This window comes from Oncorhynchus masou, chromosome 9, assembly GCF_036934945.1.
Source record: "Oncorhynchus masou masou isolate Uvic2021 chromosome 9, UVic_Omas_1.1, whole genome shotgun sequence".
In the NCBI taxonomy this organism is placed as follows: Eukaryota; Metazoa; Chordata; class Actinopteri; order Salmoniformes; family Salmonidae; genus Oncorhynchus; species Oncorhynchus masou.
Window position 1 is genome coordinate 73690636 of NC_088220.1, and position 17261 is coordinate 73707896.

The window sequence follows — 17261 nt, forward strand, 5'->3', positions numbered from 1 at the left end:
CATGATGCACTATGGATGTAGCCCACCCTGGTGGCTACAGGGTCAGGTGACCTATGAACATGACTGAGGTCATGGGTTCAAACTCCAGATGTCAATAATTTGGAGTGTGGGGGCCATGAATGGTTCTACACCAGAAAATAAAATATGGACTGCTTCCTACCCCAGGGAATTAATTCATTGATTAGGCCTATATGCAACCACCATAACATGGTAATAGTTTTCCATTTAATGGGTTAGTTGTAAGCCTAGTCAAATGAGTAAGCAAGGTCTACTCTGGTGGCAAAGAGGTTTAATGTACCATCCACTAAAACACATTAAGACAAAGCATTATCTATATTACTGGCTCCTCCACAGGTCCATCACACAGTACCCGGTCATCAGACACTTCATCTGGACAATGCCCATGCCAGTTAGATGGTGTGGTTACCCACTACTCCAGGGAATAAAGCATTTACCACCAACAAACTGGAACAGATACACTGGAATAGGCGTCCGATTTGACAAATCCACATTCGTTGTAAAATACTGTATCTCTCTACTGTTTGCTCACGTCTGTAGACTCGCTCACAGACGTAAACTCCGCTGTGACAATGGGAAATCAAATTGAAACTGAAACCAGACATGCGAGTTAGGCAAATGTGTACACCACAGTAGTGGCATAATATTTTCTGCAAAAAATTCCTCTCCTAATGTAAGTAACAATTCCGGTGGCCTATTCGGTGTCCCTGTTCTTGACAATATGAGGTGCTGAATGTACTGCATGTTGTCAACTATAAACATGTTTGGAAATGGTTTATTTGCTTGCAGCCACATAACATTTTCATTATATCGTTTCGAAAACATTCTAATCAGTGTATTAATCTTTCGTCATTAATTTCCAAGCTATTGTAAACGGTGGGATGAATTAATAAAACGTCCTTTACAAGTAACGTTAGATGCCAAAGACAAGTTATAGTTTCTCAAGTTACCAAGCCGCGCTTCCCAGTAGACTTAATTTGATTCCGCTTGTTCTCAACAAGTCCTAAATTAGCCTTCTCATGCGGTTTGAGTCGGTGCGGTCATAAAAACATGTACCAAAAAAAGTTGTAAACATTGACAAATGTCCTAAACATCGCGAAGAAAGCATATTGAACAACACTATATAATGTGTTGAAACATGATTATATTCGACGCAATAAAACGAAACAGGCAAGATTTGTTTTTACTTACGTTCCAATGTAGTAGCCAACAGCCTCGCCTGGCGACCGACAAAGCTCTCACGAGACCAAGTTCCCTCCTTGAGCAAACCAAAACCGTTGGACTTTGCGTCGAAGATATTCATTTGGTTTCACTCAAGCCGTAACAACAAATCTTCGGTGCTGTTTCATCCGCGGATTTTCTCTATCAACGGAAATTCGATACGAGCGGCTTCTTTGTTCCATTTCTTGGATATCACCATTCATGTGTCGCTGACACAGACACTGATTGGCCACGTCGCTCGAGGGATAGGATCGGGAATAGGTGAAGGCTAGGGCACCAGCAGAGCCATTTCTTTTCGCCGTCCTAAAGTCTGCCGATTCTCGAAGCAGTGATATAACGATACAACTCAACACTGACCTCGGGGAGTGAATAAGATGCCTAGTCTAAATTTGACAACACATCAGAGAGACAGTTGAAAGTTTTATGCAACTAGCCTTAATGCAACTAAATATAATGAACAAAAATATAAACGTAACATATTTTTTAAATGTTACCTTTATTTAACTAGGCAAGTCAATTAAGAACAACTTTTTCTTTTCAATGATGGCCTAGGAACATTAGGTTACCTGCCTGTTCAGGGGCAGAATGACAGATTTGTACCTTGTCAGCTCAGGGATTTGAATTTGCAAACTTTCAGTTACAAGTCCAACTCTCTAACCACTAGGCTACCCTGCTACCCCACATAAAGTGTTGGCCACATGTTTCATGAGCTGAAATAAAAGTTCCCAGAAATGTTCCATACACACAAAAAGCTTATTTCTCTCAAATTTAGTGCACACATTTGTTAACATCCCTGTTAGTGAGCATTTATCCTTTGCCAAGATAGTCCATCCACCTGCATATCAAGAAGCGGATTAAACCGTATTCTCATTACACAGGTGCACCTTGTGCTGGGAACAATAAAAGGACAGTTATAAAATGTGCAGTTTGTCACACAACACAATGCCACAGATGTCTCAAGTTTTGAGGGAGCGCACAATTGGCATGCTGACTGCAGGAATGGCCACCAGAGCTGTTGCCAGACAATTTAATGTTAATTTCTCTACCATAAAACAACGTTTTAGAGAATTTGGCAGTACGTCCAACCTGCCTCACAACCGCAGACCACGTGTAACCATGCCAGCCCAGGACCTCCACATCTGGCTTCTTCACCTGCGGGATCGTCTGAGACCAGCCACCTGGACAGATGATAAAACTATGGGTTAGCACAACAAAAGAATGTCTGCACAAACTGTCAGAAATCATCTTAGGAAAGATCATATGCTTGATCATCGTCCTCACCAGGGTCTTGACCTGACTGCAGTTCAGCGTCGTAGCCAACTTCAGTGGGTAAATGCTCACCTTCGATGGCCACTGGCACACTGAGAAGTGTGGATGGCAGACAGCATGTATTGCGTCGTGTGGGCAAATGGTTTGCTGATGTCAACGTTGTGAACAGAGTGCCCCATGGTGGCGGTGGGGTTATGGTATGGACAGGCATAAGCTACAGACAACAAACACAATTGCACTTTATTGATGGCAATTTGAATGCACAGAGATACCGTGACGAGATCCTGAGGCCAATTGTCGTGCCATTCATCCGCCACCATTACCTCATGTTTCAGCATGATAATGTACGGCCTAATGTCACAAGGATCTGTACACTATTCCTGGAAGCTGAACATTTGCCAGTTCTTCCATGGCCTGCATACTCATCAGACATGTCACCCATTGAGCATATTTAGAATGCTCTGGATCGTGTACGACAGCATGTTCCAGTTCCCGCCAATATCCAGCAACTTTGCAGCCTTTGAAGAGGAGTGGGACATCATACAGGCCACAATCAACAGACATCTCTTTGCTAAAGAGATTTGTTGCTCTGCATGACACAGCCAAATACTCTATCTAAAAGTAAATCAATTCTCAATTGCGGTATGGTTCTATTTATTTATTTAACTAGGCAAATCAGTTAAGAACAAATTCTTATTTTACAATGACGGTCTACCCCGTCCAAACACTCGACGACGCTGGGCCAATTGTGCGCCGCCCTATGGGACAACAGGTCACAGCCGGGATCAATCCAGGGTCTGTAGTGACGCCTCTAGCACTGAGATGCAATGCCTTAGACTGCTGCGCCACTCAGGAGCCCAAGAAACATAAATCCCTCTACTTTAATATCACACACAAACTATTTCACAAATGCACAATGTACACTTACTGTTAACTGTTTTAACTGTATGTAACACAGCTGACAGTATTCTTCAGTGACAACATGTTTACACACAGGTGTTCAGAGACGCAGACAGAGAATTAGCACTTGGGGTCCACTCTGTCTTCTGTCTGTTTTCCGTAAACAAGCCTGGTAACATAGAAGTATGGCAGTGTAGGAACCCTAACCCTTTTTTGTGATTTCCATTATGAAAGATAAGGCCCTTAGGCTTCCAAAACCGTACCACAAGCGATGTGTATTAATGTTCAGACCGAGCGTTGCGGCTCTTAACAAAACTCCCCCCTCAGACGACACCTTTGTCCAATGACTCTTCTATGTAATGGAATAGAACGGAGAGTTATGATCTAGGGCTAAGGCATACACAGCTATAGCCTTGAATACATGCTTGTAGGCTCTTCTCCTAATAGGTCTACAGAGAGTAAGATAGGCCTACATGAAGGTAGACCAGATAGTAGACATAGGCGTTATGATTTAAGGCCTATTGATTCTGGCCTCAGGGACAGGATATCGAAATAGCATGAAATCATTTCCAATACTAAACATCACCATTGATCACAAGTCATTGTACAACCACATTGATTATATTTTGTCATTATACACATTACCATTGATCACCCGACGGTATACATATTTTTTAACGTCTTGACTGCATTCAACCTTAGAATGGTTAAAATGGTGCCTGGGGTATGCTTATTCTGTGCTGTGCTCAGTCTGCATATCATTGTGTGTGTGTGTGTGTGTGTGTCAGACTACCAGATGGATGTGTTCTCATTGCTGTTGACACACCTGACGCTTGACTAACAGCTGCCTGCTCAGCATTTTCATAGAACTATGGAAATTCTCTTACTCTCTCTCTCTCTCTCTCTCTCTCTCTCTCTCTCTCTCTCTCTCTCTCTCTTTCTCTCCCCTTCTCTCTCTTTCTTTCTCTCATTCCCCCTCACTCCCGCTCTCTCTCTCTCTATCTCTATCTCTCTCAGGCTATGAATGATCATCATCAGTTGGATGCTTATGTCTTAGTGAGCATTCTGCTGGGTCTGTGAGCTACAGACAGACTGTGTGTGCGTGTGCTGTGAGCTACAGACCAACTGTGTGTGTGTGTGTGTGCTGTGAGCTACAGACCAACTGTGTGTGTGTGTGTGTGCTGTGAGCTACAGACAGACGTGTGTATACAGTGCATTCCGAAAAAAAAAATTCACATTTTGTTACGTTACAACCTTATTCTAAAATGTATTTAAAAAATGTTTTTCCTCATAATGACAAAGCAAAAACAGGTTCTTAGATATTTTAGCAAATGTATAAAAAAAAACTCGGTATGACGCTACAAGCTTGGCACACCTCTCAAGCTCTGTGAGGGTTGATGGGGAGCGTCGCTGCACAGCTATTTTCAGGTCTCCAGAGATGTTCGATTGGGTTCAAGTCTGGGCTCTGGCTGGGCCACTCAAGGACATTCAGATACTTGTCCCAAAGCCACTCCTTCATTGGTTTGGCTGTGTGCTTAGGGTTATTGTTCTGTTGGAAGGTGAGACTTCACCCTAGTCTGAGGTCCTGAGTGCTCTGGAGCAGGTTTTCATCAAGGATCTCTGTACTTTGCTCCGTTCATCTTTCCCTCAATCCTGACTAGTCTCCCAGTCCCTGCCGCTGAAAACATCCCCACAGCATGATGCTGCCACCACCATGCTTTACTGAAGGGATGGTGCCATGTTTCCTCCAGACATGACACTTGGCATTCAGGCCAAAGAGTTCAATCTTGGTTTCATCAGACCAGAGAGTCTTGTTTCTCATGGTCTGAGAGTCCTTTAGGTGCCTTTTGGCAAACTCAAAGCGGGCTGTGCCTTTCACTGAGGAGTGGCTTCCGTCTGGCCACTCTACCATTAAGGTGGAGTGCTGCAGAGATGGTTGTCCTTCTGGAAGGTTCTCCCATCTCCACAGAGGAACTCTGGAGCTCTGTCAGATTGACCAGATTGGTCACCTCCCTTACCAAGGTCCTTCTCCCCTGATTGCTCAGTTCCATTTAAGAATGATGGAGGCCACTGGGTTCTTGGGGACCTTCAGTGCTGCAGACATTTTTTGGTACTCTTCCACAGATCTGTGCCTCGACACAATCCTGTCTCTGAGCTCTACGGACAATTCCTTCAACCTCATGGCTTGGTTTTTGCTCTGATATGCACTGACAACTGTGGGACCTTTATATAGACAGGTGTACCTTTCTAAATCATGTCCAATCAATTAAATTTACCACAGGTGGACTCCAATCAAGTTGTAGGAACATCTAAAGGATGAACTCAATTTCAAGTCTCTTAGCAAAGGGTCTGAATACTTATGTAAATAAGGTATTTCTGGTTAAAAAAATATTATGGGGTATTGTGTCTAGATTGAAGACAATGTTTTATTTAATGCATTTCAGAATAAGGCTGTAGTGTAACAAAATTAGAACAAAGTCAAGGAGGTCTGAATATTTTCCAAATGCACTGTATGTGTTTCTCATCTCAAATGTGATAGTGTTTCTCATCTCAAATGTGATAGTGTTTCTCATCTCAAATGTGATAATGTTTCTCATCTCAAATGTGATAGTGTTTCTCATCTCAAATGTGATAGTGTGTTTCTGATCTCGAATGTGATAGTGTTTCTCATCTCAAATGTGATAGTGTTTCTCATCTCAAATGTGATAGTGTTTCTCATCTCAAATGTCATAGTGTGTTTCTCATCTCAAATGTCATAGTGTGTTTCTCATCTCAAATGTGATAATTTCCTACCCGGTGTGTCACTAAACCAGATTGATTTGATCATCATATATTGACAGTCAAACGCCACCATGTTTTCTGCTCATTAAAAACCAGGAAAATTAGTAACAGCCTATATTGCTTCCACTGTGCTGAACTTTCTTGGGCGAGTGTTTTGTTTGCATTTAAATGTGTAAATGTGTGTGTGTGTCTCTCTCTCTCTCTCTCTCTCTCTCTCTCTCTCTCTCTCTCTCTCTCTCTCTCTCTCACTTCATCTCAATTGCTCTCTCTCTCGCCATCTCTCTCCCTCTCTTGTCATTTCTCTCTCTCCCACTGCTTCCTTTCCTACCTCCTACTTATCGCTTATTATTATTGAATAAATATGAGTTTTGCATAACTGCATACTGAGAACAGATGTTGAGAGATGGAGGAGATAGAGAAGAAAAGAGAAAGACTGAGTGACATGGCAATACATTTTGCCTACCACAGTATATTGTAAGCATAGGTATATATTTGATTTTTACAATAATTGGGCTATGGACTAGCTCGGGCAAAAGCTTGAGTCTCAGTGCTTTATCCTCTGTCCATTCCGCACAAGGGGACCAATTATTTTGTCAGAATAGGAGTGAGACCCCTCCCACCCTCCATCTCAACCTTTTCAAATGTCAACCACTGCCTATTCAGGGTTCATCTCAAATTAGCAACTCTAATACACACACACACACACACACACACACACACACACACACACACACACACACACACACACACACACACACACACACACACACACACACACACACACACACACACACACACACACACACACACACACACACACACACACACACAAAGAATAATTGGAACCCACAGCCTGAAGGCGGTACCAGTGACATTGCCTAAACCCCTTACAGCTGTGTGTGTTTATCTGCGTGTGTGTGTGTTGTGCGTGTTCTGCAGATAACATCAACACCTTCGGATGACTGTATGGCATCCTGACCTTACAAACAAACACAATCTTATAACGAACACATGCATCAATTCACAATGAGTCACTATGCCAAAAGGATCACAGGCTTTACTGTATGGGAGAATCTCAATTGCCTACTGCTGGCGTCCTCTCTCCTCTCTTTCTTCTCAAACCCCATTGGAGGAGAAAGTCATAGGGGAGGGACCTCTGGCTTTCTCATCCAATGGGTTTTGAGAAGGAGGCGAGGAGAGAGGACACGAGGAGTATACAATTAAGATTCTCCCTCTCTGTCCACAAACGTCACCCCTGCTGTGTTTGTACTGACGTCAGCCCTCAAATGTAAGCAAGTCATTTGTGCTTGGCATGAGTCCCAGTTCCTCTGACTTTGTGTGCTACTCTCTGTTATTATACAATCATGATCACCAGCAAAAACTCTGATGAAGGTCAAAACCGTGTTATACTAAACTCACCTGATCCGGTGCTGGTAGGATCTATGCTGCCATCTTTTGGTCAATTCTGGTAATTTCTGATATTTTAAACCATTGTACTTGTCCAGGAGGATCAGGCCTACTGCACTGTAACATTGTACTTGTCCATGAGGATCAGGCCTACAGCACTGTAACATTGTACTTGTCCATGAGGATCAGGCCTACTGCACTGTAACATTGTACTTGTCCAGGAGGAGCAGGCCTACTGCACTGTAACATTGTACTTGTCCAGGAGGAGCAGGCCTACTGCACTGTAACATTGTACTTGTCCAGGAGGAGCAGACCTACTGCACTGTAACTTTGTACTTGTCCAGGAGGATCAGGCCTACTGCACTGTAACTGTGTATTTGTCCAGGAGGATCAGGCCTACTGCACTGTAACTTTGTACTTGTCCAGGAGGATCAGGCCTACTGTACTGTAACATTGTACTTGTCCAGGAGGAGCAGGCCTACTGCACTGTAACATTTCAAATCAAGTCACTTTCTCATATTCCTACAGTAAGCACACAATCAGGTAAAATTAGAGTATTATCTCTGATGAATCCTCAAATAACACTGTGCCATAAATCTTATCTTTCTTTCTTATCTTTCTTTCACAGACAATGGTGATGGTAACGATGATAATAAGGATGATAAATGATAAGATGATGCAGTATGTAGATTTTGAAGAGAATAGAAAGGATGACTATGATCAATGTGTACACCTAAGCAAAGAACACAGAAAAGTGGATGAGAAAGACAGAACTATAAGGCTGTGTTTACACAGGCAGCCCAAATCTGATTTTTTTGCCCAATTATTGGCAAAACAGCTGATCTGATTGGGAAAAATAACAATTAGTGGGAAAATATCAGAATTGGGCTGCTTGTGTAAATGTGTGTGAATGAAAGAGAGAGTGAGGGAGACAGAGAGAAAGAAAGAGAGAGAAATAGAGCGATGCCAATATCACACTAGATGAAGTGTGATATTGCAGGTTAACAGCCTCTCATAGTGGAGCAGATGACTCATATTACAGCACAAACACCATCACCTTAGACTATCACCCAGACCAACCCTCATATAACCAACCACTCACCGGGCAGACCAGTAATTAGCCAAACAACACACACACACACACACACCACGGTGTAACACCTACTGTACGTCACACTCTAGCCACTCATTAGCATTTAGCTTACATGATTTTTCCAAACAGTGCACTTTCTGAAGTGAGTTAATTAGAATGAGTGTATTACCATGTCCGTGAGAGTGGTGGGGCTGTAGTAGTAGAGGGCTGCTGCTGGGGGTAATAGGATGTCATTATTTACTGTTGTATAACTAGAGGGTCACCTAGGACTCGTTAGCCTGATACTAATGAATGTTTTGTTTCATAGGTGATTAAAGAAGGATTTCCGCTGTTTGCACTGGGCACCGAGACGTGACGAAAGACTATAATTTCTATTGTCAAGTGGTCAATACAATGTAATTCTATGTAACCATTATTTATTAGTTAAGAACAAATTCCACAAAGCATTGTGTTTGGTGAAAAAATTCAATAGCTCACTTTTTCAAAGTAGCTTGCTTTATTTTTTATTATGCAAATGTATGTTTCTGCCTGATAATGCAGTGTATGTTTCTGCCTGATAATGCAATGTATGTTTCTGCCTGATAATGCAGTGTATGTTTCTGCCTGATAATGCAGTGTATGTTTCTGCCTGATAATGCAGTGTATGTTTCTGCCTGATAATGCAGTGTATGTTTCTGCATGATAATGCAGTGTATGTTTCTGCCTGATAATGCAGTGTATGTTTCTGTCTGATAATGCAGTGTATGTTTCTGCCTGATAATGCAGTGTATGTTTCTGCCTGATAATGCAGTGTATGTGGAAAAGACAGATTGTAAGTGACATATGATGTGTGGGTTCTTCATTTCCTGTTGTAAGAGTTAGATTTCCTGTGTCACGGCTGCCTTGGCCTTGTCTCCCTGGCGCTCGGTGTTCACCTGGGAACAATGATAACATGAACACACCTCAAGTTATTTGTCAGTAATATAATGTATCTTAAAATAGGATTGGCCTCACAGTCAGTCAGTGAATGTCATTGGTCATGTAGTACTGTACTCACTCTGTAGGAGGAGCTCCACTCCCCGGCCCCGTGGCTGTTGACAGAGCGTGCCCGGAACAGGTAGTGTGTGTCTAGGTGGAGCCCGGCTGTCTGCAGGTTGCAGTTCTTCAGCCCCACCAGGACCACTCCCTTCCCCTCTTCCATGACCATCCCCACGGTAACAGCATCCTGGAAGTGGATGTCAAAGGTCTCCACCTCCTCGCCCATGGGCAGCATCCAGAAGATCTACACATACAAATAGAGTTATCATCATATTGGATAACTTCACATAGATATAAAACAATACATTTGAAGTTTATAATAAGTCCCTAGCTGCTGTGTAACTGTACCTCCACAGTGTCTCCGCTGACGATGTGCTGGTAGATGATGGGGGGCCTGGGCAGCAGGTGGCGCTCCTTATCGCTGCAGTCCCCAGCCGACAGGCCCAGCTGTTCCTCCATCACCAGCTTTCTGGGGCTCTTGGGGTTCCGGGGGCTCAGGGGGAGTCCGCCAGGGCCAGGGTGCGGTGGGGGGTCCCTGGGCAGGATGGCACCTGCAACACCTCGCAGCACCCCTCCAAAACGTCTGACTCCACGCTGGTCGCTGATGCAACCACTGCATCCACTTCAGGGCTCTTCCAGTGGAGATGGGTCACCAGAAGGCCCTGCAGGTCTCTAAGGAGGGCGTCAAAATCCATCTTCACCCCCTTGAAGGGCTCCCCCTCCTGGAGAGTCAGGGCAGGGCGGTGGATGTCCCCGTTGACCTTCTGCAGCCATTGGGTCAGAGCCATGGCCCCAGTCAGGAAGGCCACGGTGTCGGGCTCCAGGAGGGCCTGCTCAGAGATCACCTCCAGCCCAGTCAGGGAGCCCAGGAGTGGAGCAGAGGTCTGGAGGAAGTCCCTGGCACCGCTGCAGGTACTGGAGGTCAGGATGTCCAGGTGGGAGAGCAGTGCCGCCTCCTGGTCTAGCAGGACATTACGGAGAGACAGGAAGCCCTCGCGCACACGGCGTCTCAGCTCGGCACCGTCGGTGCCCGTTCGGGCCCTCAACTGATCCATGGACACCATGTCGGCTTCACACTGGGACTTCACTACAGCCACGTGACAAAGGCAGGAATAAACATCTGATACAAACTTAACTTCCTGTATTAATTAACTTTCAATTCATTTACTTTGAGTTTACTCAATTGCCACAACGGAGTAAGATGCTTGACATAATGGCTACCAATTACTGTGGTTCACAGAGATGTGGTTTGGAGAATGTATTTTTTACTTGCAGTAATTAAGATGTAAAACCTGAACTCTGGTAGATTTTGGCTGCACTTATGAAAGCTAATTAACTGAACCAAAGCTGTTTGTGCAGCAACATTAAGACTTCAAATTAACAACATAAATCCATAAAATGAATACAAAGAAAAACAGCCCTTAGTGGAACTTATATAAAGAGTCTCAGAAACAATAGAGCAGTAGATGTGACCTTACCCTTCTCAGCCTGCTCCAGTGAATTGCGGATGCCCACCTCCCTGCGGGCACGGGCCTCGTGGACGGGTGACACGTCATGCCCCTGGTGCCCCTGTTCCATGCACCCCTGGCACCCCAGAGCTCCATCGTCAAGGCAACAGTGGGACAGGGAGCAGTCGTGGTGGGTGGGGCATGGATCGCGGCACCCACCCTCCACAGGCTCTGTCAGCACGTGGGCCTGGAATGCCCGGTTGCCATGGAGTTTTCTCAGGCACTTGGCACAGTTGTTGAGGCAACAGGTGTGGCAGTAGCTCTGGGCCTTGCGCTGCTTAGAGCAGATCCCGCAGGCGGTCACCCTCAGGGATGTGTCCTTGGCCCGGGTGTTTTTGGGTTGCTTCACCCGCCTCAGGCCCTCCAGCCTCTCTAGGAGCTGTTCAGATACGTTGGCCAGAAGAAGATTCTCTGGGAAGGGCCAGGTCCCGCCAGGCTGGAGGGAGTAGTGAACCAGGCAACTGGGGCACTGGGAGTAGGGCTGGGTCTGTTGGGCATCAGAGGCCTTGGTGCTGGAGGGCTTCTTGCGGATGCCCTCCAGGCAGGGCTGGCAGAGGCAGTGGCCACAGGGCAGAGACACAGGCTGGAGGAGGAGAGTGTCACAGGCTGGGCAGCACAGGTGGAGAGCCAGGGAGCGGGTCATCGGGTCTAGCTCAGCTTTGGTCTGGGCATCCTGAGCGCTAGAAGGGGTAACAGGCAGGCTTAGGGTTCAGAGGGGAGAGCTGGAGAAATATACTAATGTAGCTGTAGCCTACATACATCATCACTGTTACAGTACAATATCCTCCCTCCACAACTACGCCAGCCATTTTCAGATAACTACAACAGTTATTCCTGTCTATACAAACATAAAAATCATATTTGGCACAACTTCAGTACTTGTTAGACTTTTTAAAATCAGTTTCTTACCCTATCTCCTTTCCTGTGTGTTTGGCTTTGGGGTTGGAGCGCTTCTTTGAAGATCTCAAGCGTGGCCAACAGCCAGATTCAGAATCAGTACCAGGCATTATTGTATTAGATAAGTGATTCCTAGTTGTATTTTATGTGCTGAGATATCCTAAAGAAAACAAAGTCATAATTAGATGTCACTCATTAGGCTAGCCTACTTTATATTTGACTTATTAGCTTACATTTCCTTGCACATTCTAATAGAGATCTTTATATTTAATTACCCAATGTTGACACTTTAACACAATTAGCCTACTCTGATTAATTCCTTTGCATTTTTCATTGGATTGCAGGTGGAGGGCTACTGAGGCACTTACGTTCTTCAGCACGTGTGTGATCGAAATGTGAATCTTGCGGGGATATCTCAACTGTTTTACTATGATGTAAACTTGCGGCCATCTATGACGTAATTATAACAGCGTCCGCGGCGGCCGTATCATGTCGTAACGCGAAGAAATTCCAAGCCCTATAATAGGGTCCGCTATGGCCTATTTCCTCAGTGAGAAACAAGTTGATAAAACACCACCAAACATACCACTAGAGATGTCCACTAGATGGAGACATTGGATTAAATGTGAACTTTCAAATCAGAAGTTGCAGGTGATCCGTCTTCTCGCAATGAAGATGCTGTGTTGAGTATTGCCCTCAGTTTAAACGGTTAGATGGGCCTAATACCTTTCATAGCTTTGAAATGCCATAGCCTAAAATGTCCATAGTCTTAACTATATGACTAACTAGTGACCCGGCTGCTGAGTATTTCCCACTCCATTTTTATTTCCCCCTAGTTGTTTTCTGTATTGAACAAATTGATCTGTGACTGCAGAATGAACGAGAGAAACAGCTAGATTCTAAAACAACTCTTTATTGGTCCATTTACAGAAAGTGCTGTAGTGACCATCCAAAGGAAACTAAGAAAACAGTTCAAAGAAAACGTCAAGAAAAACTAAAAAAGCTTTTACCAATTTTACAAGGTTCATATTTATTTTCACCTTCCACCTCTAAAACAAACTCTGGGAGAACATTGGGGAGGGTCGATAAACGGCTAGCTTCGTTAGCGGTGCGCGCTAAATAGCGTTTCAATCGGTAACGAGACCTTGAAGTAGTAGTTCCCCTTGCTCTGCAAGAGCCGCGGCTTTTGTGGAGCGATGGGTAACGATGCTTCGTGGGTGACTGTTGTTGATGTGTGCAGAGGGTCCCTGGTTCGCGCCCGGGTATGGGCGAGGGGACGGTCCAAAGTTATACACTAGCAAAAGTTCCAAGGGGGTAGGAGTACAGGTGTGGGAGGGGTTCAGGAGCTGAAAGTAACATGGTGGAGGTTGAGGACAAGGTCTCACGTCACAAGCACAGGTGTAATAACCCTACACAACTGTTGAACACTTTACATGAACTTGTAGCTAGCTATACACGGGCTCTTCAAGACAGGGTTCTCCCAGGTAGAACCGAAGGACTATCCCTGGAAAGGATTACATCAAGCAGGGTCACACAGTCAAATACCCAAATGTAGAAAATAGAAACTTTCAATTTCTCCTCATGCCAGGTAAAGTAACATTTTATATTAGGCAGACTGTGTAAGATAGGGGTAAGGGGGTTGCTGGTATTGACTACAGAACGATAGAAGACCTTATACATGTCCATTAACCAGTTTAAATTGGGCTTAAGTTGGTTTAACTTGCCTGTCTTAGCAGACAGAAAGCATAGCCATTTAGAATGAACTGAACATAGAGATACAAACACAGAGAGCAGGGCAGGGTTTGGTGTAATATGTACAGATTTAATTGACATGGGCGGGGTTATGTGCATACATACAGAAGAAAAGAGGGAGGGGCTTGCTAGGTTCAGGGCGGGGTCACCTACTCTAGTTAGTATCTACAGGTAAGAGGAACATATACACATTTACAAGGTTCCTCCTCTCTTGTGGTGTGTCCAAGAAACAGAACAGAAAAAGCCAACTTTCACCTGGGTGCTTATTCAGTTGTGTGCAATGTATATACACAATATTGAAGATAGAATTTAAATGCACAGAGCTGACATGGTTATTGTTTTGCATGACAGAGAAACGTGTCAGTTCTATGCAACACATTTCTGAACATTCTGTAATGTGGCACCTGCATGACTATGCCTCAGGTAAGTACAACATCTCCAACAGCACATCAATTGAAAAACAAATAAAGACTGTTTAGTGCCATTGGGGACCGGCATAACTCTTTAAAATCACCTGGACACCTCATCCCGGATTAAACAAGCAGTATTAAATCAAATATATTCCATTGCAACAAACCTCCAAAATATTTTCAGGTATTAAAATACTGCAAATCAATGCAATAATATTTTTTTCTTGTTATGCCTTACATTTTAATTTGATGCAATGGACAGAAGGTATGATATACTGTACACAGATGACATGGTAAGGGTTGAAGGAGTTTCCCTATATTGGACTGTACCATCTTAACTATCTCACTGGACCGTACCACTATGTGCCTATGGGAAAGAAACCATCAAAAAGGATCATGGCGACCTATAGGACCACCGGTTTTCAGATGAGATTTTAGGCCCTGAAAAAATAGGTGGAAATCAGATGTTTGACGAGCAATTTCAGCTGTATAGAGTATTTTAACATTTAGTTTTGTTGTTTTTTCACAGTCTCAATATTAAACAGTAGATAAACTGTCAGCTTGTGGACTAGGGCTTGAGGTCTGTGTTACTGACTCAGGACCACAAGATAGTATTACAGCATTGGAGTACCACATTGTAGCCTTTAGTTAACACCAGATGATTTGACATTAAGGAAAGGAGTATTTTTAAATGGAGTACAGGCTGGAGTTGTTCGCTTGTATGTGAGTGAGTGTGTGTGTGTGTTTGACACGTGTGCATTACTTTAGTGCTCATTCTATTCTCATCACCATTTCCATTTCCACCAGTAGGGGGAGATGTTGACTCAATTGAGAAATCTAAGGTCGTCTCTCATGATTAAACAATTGATTTTATGGTAGTGTGTATGTTGATGCCTCAGCGTGTGTGTGTGTATATATTAGTGTTTGTGTGTGCGTGTGCGTCAGTGTGTATGTGTGACTGTATTCAGCAGGTCAATGTAGAGTTATCCCAGTCCAGCTGGCCCCTCTTGCTGCCCTGTTTTACACTGAGAGCTCCTGGGACGACCTCCTCTTCCTCCTCGCTGTCGTTTGACTCGGCGCTGGTGATGTCATCGTCTTCCTCATCCTCCTCGTCCACTTCGCTGGCTTCTTCCTCAGCTCCCTGGGGCTCCTGGAAGTTCTGCATGGGGCACAGAGAGGCAACAGGTGTGTGACAGGTTCCGGAGCTGATTACTGTGGCCCTTGTGTATCCTACTCTGTTTCACTATGTCCCATTTCTCCCTTTCTCTCCTCTTCCCTGCCATTCGTCCCTCTGCCCTTAAACTTCAGTTACTCACTCTATTTCAGATGCTGTGATGAAACTGACTCAGTAGCTCTCGTCACAAATGTTTGAATTCCCCTTCCCCATAAATTGTTTAGTGTTGTTACATTCGTCGTTAGATGAATGAAACCAAAGCGCAGCGTGGAAAGTGTTCATGATTTTGAGGACTGAACTCCAACAAAACAACAAAATACAAAACCGACCGTAAGTTCTGCAGGGCGAGACAGCAACTATGCAAAAACAATATACCACAATCTAAGGTGGGAAAAGGGGCAGCCAAAGTATGATCCCCAATCAGAGACAACGATAGACAGCTGCCTTTGATTGGGAACCATACCCACCAATAAAGAAATAGAAGAACTAGAATGCCCACCCAAATCACACCCCGACCTAACCAAATAGAGAAATAAAAAGGCTCTAAGGTCCGGGTGTGACAAGCATGTTCATTCCCCCCCATATTTCTAGTAAATCATATATCCTAATGGTATACTGTTGTTATCTTCTTTCTTTGCCACTGTTGCGAAAGGCTAAATATGTGTCAAGGAAATGGTCACGTTGCATTGTGACACATTTCAGTTTAATCTTTAAATGCAGTAATTGACCCTTTTTCAAACCTCCAAGTGGATGCCATGTTCAGCTGGACATGAACACTTGCTACGCAAATGTAAATGTGGGTGTAATGAAGATGCCTGTAATTATGATTGAATTATGATTGATGTTCTAGCTCTGGTATGTGAGCTATGTGGGAGGCTGTTCATAGCCTGGTATACGACAACTAGAGTTGGTTTGGTATGTGATCTGTGTGGGAGGCTGTCCATAGCCTGGTATACGCCAACCTGAAACAGTTGGTTTGGTATGTGAGCTATGTGGGAGGCTGTCCATAGCCTGGTATACGACAACTAGAGTTGGTTTGGTATGTGATCTGTGTGGGAGGCTGTTCATAGCCTGGTATACCCCAACCTGAAACAGTTGGTTTGGTATGTGAGCTATGTGGGAGGCTGTCCATAGCCTGGTATACGACAACTAGAGTTGGTTTGGTATGTGATCTGTGTGGGAGGCTGTTCATAGCCTGGTATACCCCAACCTGAAACAGTTGGTTTGGTATGTGAGCTATGTGGGAGGCTGTTCATAGCCTGGTATACCCCAACCTGAAACAGTTGGTTTGGTATGTGAGCTGTGTGGGAGGCTGTTCATAGCCTGGTATACGCCAACCTGAAACAGTTGGTTTGGTATGTGATCTGTGTGGGAGGCTGTTCATAGCCTGGTATACCCCAACCTGAAACAGTTGGTTTGGTATGTGAGCTATGTGGGAGGCTGTCCATAGCCTGGTATATGCCAACCTGCTACAGTTGGTTTGGTATGTGAGCTATGTGGGAGGCTGTCCATAGCCTGGTATACGCCAACCTGCTACAGTTGGTTTGGTATGTGAGCTATGTGGGAGGCTGTCCATAGCCTGGTATACCCCAACCTGATACAGTTGGTTTGGTATGTGAGCTGTGTGGGAGGCTGTTCATAGCCTGGTATACGACAACTAGAGTTGGTTTGGTATGTGAGCTGTGTGGGAGGCTGTTCATAGCCTGGTATACGACAACTAGAGTTGGTTTGGTATGTGAGCTGTGTGGGAGGCTGTTCATAGCCTGGTATACGACAACTAGAGTTGGTTTGGTATGTGAGCTGTGTGGGAGGCT

The 17261-nt window shown here is 44.4% G+C and overlaps 2 protein-coding genes across 4 annotated transcripts in view; both read right to left on the reverse strand.

Annotated features, from left to right (window-relative positions):
* LOC135546618 (SPRY domain-containing SOCS box protein 4-like) overlaps nt 1-1510 on the reverse strand; it is a 45730-nt gene extending 44220 nt beyond the window's left edge. For all 3 annotated transcript variants that reach the window (XM_064975188.1, XM_064975184.1, XM_064975186.1), the window contains exon 1: nt 1210-1510. The gene's annotated coding sequence lies outside the window, so the exon portion shown is untranslated. The remainder of the gene's footprint in view (nt 1-1209) is intronic.
* Nucleotides 1511-13004: 11494 nt separating this feature from the next.
* Nucleotides 13005-17261, reverse strand: part of LOC135545084 (calsyntenin-2-like) — a 496007-nt gene continuing 491750 nt past the window's right edge. The window contains exon 17 of the mRNA XM_064972725.1: nt 13005-15432. Within this exon, the coding sequence (XP_064828797.1) occupies nt 15238-15432 (195 nt within the window). The 3' untranslated portion in view covers nt 13005-15237. The remainder of the gene's footprint in view (nt 15433-17261) is intronic.